The 4,266-nt window shown below is 61.9% G+C and overlaps 1 protein-coding gene across 1 annotated transcript; it reads left to right on the plus strand.

Moving 5' to 3' along the window:
- Positions 1 to 1,225: 1,225 nt before the first annotated feature.
- TPBGL (trophoblast glycoprotein like) lies at positions 1,226 to 3,820 on the plus strand. Its single transcript, XM_021299014.2, has one exon. It carries the CDS (start codon positions 1,830 to 1,832, stop codon positions 2,901 to 2,903), a length of 1,074 nt encoding a protein of 357 aa, XP_021154689.2. The 5' UTR covers positions 1,226 to 1,829; the 3' UTR covers positions 2,904 to 3,820.
- The last annotated feature ends 446 nt before the right edge of the window (positions 3,821 to 4,266 follow it).

The following is a 4,266-nucleotide window of genomic DNA, read 5'->3' on the forward strand; positions in this document are numbered from 1 at the left end:
GCCAAATAATCACACCAGCATCCAAAACTTACCCGGTCCCTGCAAAATTCAGGAGAGCTTCAGGGAGGGGGAATCTCAAGGTGTGTTTGTGGGGGGGAAATCCTTTGGGAAAAAGGTCAGGATGAGAGACAATGGTGGGGAGGAGGCGAAACATCAAGATCCAGGAGAAAATGTACACGGGACGGAGTTTATTTAATGCAACCCCCAGCACAGGTTCATAGATGTATTTAGGCACCCAAAGAAGGTCCAGCACCCAAATCCTGCTGCGGACTGAACACAGCGCACCCAGCCCCTGGTTGTGCATCCAAAAATCTCACGCCCACCCAAACACCGTCCTCCATGGCCAGGGGCTTGTGACCACAGAGTCACAGCAGCCTGTGCCCCCCTGGCCCTCCACAGGCCCCCAGGATGGTGGCGAGACCAAGTCAGGCTTTGCAGCAGAGGTAATAACTTTTATTAGCCTGGCAGATACAATAAAGAGAAAATAAAGCCGGGAGCGCACAAGGGGCCAGCGCCGCGTGCCCGGTGCCGGTTGGGTTATTTATCTCCAAGCCAGTCTAATAAAAGCGATGACCTCTCCATCCCTCGGCATTGCCCTCTCCCAGGAGCACAGACCGTGTCGGTGGATGGACCCCACGGCTCCCCACGAAGCTGGGAGGGGATGGGGACCCACGAGGGACGATGCAACCGAGTTCTGAAAAGCCAAAGCAGCGATAACTTGGAGGCAGCGATGAAAAACCTGCCTGTGCCTCTCCCCGCACTGCATCCCTCAGGGATGCTGTGGGATGTCCGGCTTTTTGAGCAATAGGGACCAGGGCTGGAAGGGGACCAGGACAACCCCCGAATCCTCCCTGGGCTGGAAAGAGACCGGGACGGCCCCCATTCCCTCCCCAGGGCTGGGGTAGGGGACACCACAACAGCCCCCAGCTCCCCGCATGGTGGGAAAGAACCGGGACACCACCCAGATCTTCTCCAGGGCTCGAGGGGGACTGGGACATCCTCTGACCCAGCCGGGTTGGAAGGGGACCAGGACAGCCCCCAAATCCTCCCCGTGTTGAAAAGGGACCGGGAGAGCCCCCAACCCCTCCCCGGGCTGGAAGGAGACGGGGACACCCCTCAAAGCTTCCCCGGGCGCGATGGGAACCGCGACATCCCCCAACCCCTCCCTGGGATGGAAGGGACCGCGTCAGCGCCCCCCCCGCAGCGGCGGGGACCGGCGCTTGTGAGCGGTGCCGAATCGAGCTGAACCGAGCCAAGCCAAGTGGAGCCAAGCCGAGCCCAGCCGAGCCGAGCTCGGCCAAGACGCGCCGAGTCCAGTCGAGCCGAGTCGAACCGAGACGAGCCCAGCCGCGCAGTAACAAGTCGAACCGAGCCGAGTCCAGCAGAGCCGAGCCCAGCCAAGCCGAGCCGAGCCGAGCCGCGACACACCGAACCGAGCCGAGTACAGCAGAGCCGAGCCCAGCCAAGCCGAGCCCAACGAGCCGCGCCTCTCCCCCGACGGCAGCTTGCCCACCGCGCTCCTCCGCCCAGCCCGCAGCGCCAGGCAGCCCCAACCCATCCCCCTTCCCTCTCTTCCACCTCCTCCTCCTCCTCCCCCTCCCCCTCCTCCTCCTCCTTTTCCTCCTCCCCCCTCTCCTCCCCAAGACCGATTTGGGCAGCGGCGCGGCCGCCGCTCCCCGCAGAGCCGCCGTGTGCGGGCGCCGCGCCGGAGGCAGCTCAGCCTCGGGGGGGGGCTGAAGGGAGGCAGGTCCGTCCCCCCCACTCCCCAACCCCTCCATCACCCCCCCTCTGCATCACCCTCCCCACCCCTGCATGCCCGGGCAGCGAGCATGGCCCGCAGGCAGGTGCGGGCAGCAGGCAGCAGGGGCTGGTTGCCCTGGCTGGGGTTCGCTTTGCTGCCTCTGGCCGTGACCCCCGGCGCCCCCCCCGGGAGCTGCCCGTCCGCCTGTTACTGCGTGGCCACCCCGGAGCTGGTGCAGTGTAGGTACGAGAGGCTGGAGGAACCCCCGGGCGAGCTGCCGCTCACCGTGCACAACCTCAGCATCGTCGGGAGCAACCTGAGCGTCTTGCATCGCGCCGCCTTCGCCGCCCGCCCGCTGCCGGACCTTCGCGTGCTCCGCTTGCACCACAACAACATCCAAACCATCGAGGACATGGCTCTGCAAGGGTTGCCCGCCCTACGTACCCTCGACCTGAGCCACAACCCGTTGCAATCGGTGGCCGCTGGTGCTTTCGCCGGCGTGCCGCTGCTGCGCACGCTGCAGCTCAACCAGGCGCTGCTGGCCGCCCCGTTGGAGGACCAGCTCGCCTTGGCCCTGCGCAACCTCAGCTTGCGGCGCTTGGAGCTGGCGGGCAACGCGCTGCGGGCACTGCCGACCGCCCTGCTGCCCACCGGCCTGGAGGAGCTGGACCTGCACAACAACTCGCTGCAGCGGCTGGCGGCCCCTGAGCTGCGGATCCTGGACGCGCCGGGGTTGCGGGGGCTACGGCTGACGTTGGGGAACAACCCGTTGAGTTGTGACTGTGCCCTGCGCCCGTTCCTCGCCTGGCTACGCGCCGCCACCTCCCGCGTGTCCGACGCCCACAGCCTGTGCTGCAGCGGGCCCCTGGCGCTGCGCAGGGCCATCCTGCTGCGGCTGCGGCCCGAGGGGCTGGTGTGCACGGGCGAGGAGGACGGCGAGCCCGGCCAGCTGGAAACGGCCTCGTACGTCTTCTTCGGCATCGTGCTGGCCCTCATCGGCATCGTCTTCCTCATGGTGCTCTACCTGAACCGCCGCGGTATCAAGCGCTGGCTCCACAACCTGCGCGAGGCTTGCCGCGACCAGATGGAGGGTTACCACTACCGCTATGAGCAGGACGCCGACCCCCGCCGTGCCAGCACCATCGACACCCCTGGCCTCTGACAGCACCCCCGGCATCCACCCACCATGCCGCCCCTCGACACCTCCGCTCCCAGCATCCACATCCCCATCCCCTTGCCACGGCACCGCCGAAAATCAGTTTCTGAGGACACGCCGGCCTCGGGGATGGGTGCTGGGGTGCATCAGAATGGGGTGCACCCTCCCCTGGGGGCTCCGGACCATGCCAGAATCAACCCCATTGCACTGATTCCCGCAGGCTGGATCCACTTCCCCATCCCAGCGCCCGCAGGCAGGGGATGCGCATCCGGCTCGTCTCCCGGGTGCCGTAACGCTCAGCCGGTGCTGCCGGGAGGATGATGAGCTGCTTCTCGTGTCTCCTCTCCAGCGGCGGGTTTTTCGGTGGCTGTGGGATGCTGTGTTTGCTTGGCACATCCCAGGACGCAGCGAGCAACACCCGAAACTGTCCTCCTGGATGTTCCTGGAGCCTGGACTTGACTTTGACCATGTACAGCTCTCTTTCCTATTAGATTTCTATTTGACAGATGCAAAACTTAATGCGATTTCTTTTCTTTTTTCCCTTTTGCTCCAAACACAGAGTAAAACACACCGTCCAGCCGCTCCCCCAGAGAAGCGACGTGCTTTTCCGAGCCCATTTAATCCATTTGGTTTAGTTTGATGACATTTCCAGCTCTTTCCAGGCACAAAACAATGCAGCTGTGTAGGAAACGCCCCTGCCAGCAGCCTGCATGTTCCCCAGGGCACGCGGGGGCAGCCCTTTTCTGCCTCTAAAATATATCCTAGACTAGGCTGTCTCAGCACTTTGTCATTTAAAACGAGCCAAGCAAAAGCTCTCGACCTAGTTTATCCGCCCGTGTTTGCTTTAGAACCGTGCCTGTTACTATATCCTAGAGCAAATATATCGAAAGCTGCATCCGCTCTTATCGTCTATTTTCTATAAAGCTGCTTGTGATGGTTTCTGAATATCCCCCTGGCTGAGATGATGTTGTTGCGGTCGGTTTGCTGGGTAAGGCAGCTCTGGGCTCCTCTCTAATTGTGCTTAGAAACTTTTGCTCCTGGGCTGGTAGGTGGCCGGGGATGCAAAGAGGTTTTGCACGGCTTGTGCAGAGCTCAGGCTCTGCCGGTCCTGGAAACAGAGCAGGGACTTGGGAAAAATGTCCAGGTAATAAGTTTCTAAAGTGTCTTTTAACTCCTGGGTGTTTTGGAACCTAATTTGTGAGGTATCGGAGAGCGGAGCATCTACAGATGCAGGGAGAGGCAGCGCAGGGCTGCAACTCGCAGCGTTTCCCAAAATGAAGCTGTAGATCTTGCAATGATCTTGCATCTTAAGATCTTGCATCTTAAAACGCTGAATTTTGGTACCAGGCTGAAAAATTAAGCATTGCGT

This window comes from Columba livia, chromosome 1 (assembly GCF_036013475.1).
Source record: "Columba livia isolate bColLiv1 breed racing homer chromosome 1, bColLiv1.pat.W.v2, whole genome shotgun sequence".
NCBI lineage: Eukaryota > Metazoa > Chordata > Aves > Columbiformes > Columbidae > Columba > Columba livia.

Coding starts and splice junctions, on each gene's coding strand:
- TPBGL (XM_021299014.2), top strand. CDS start 1,830: ATGGCCCGCAGGCAGGTGCGGGCAGCAGGCAGCAGGGGCTGGTTGCCC.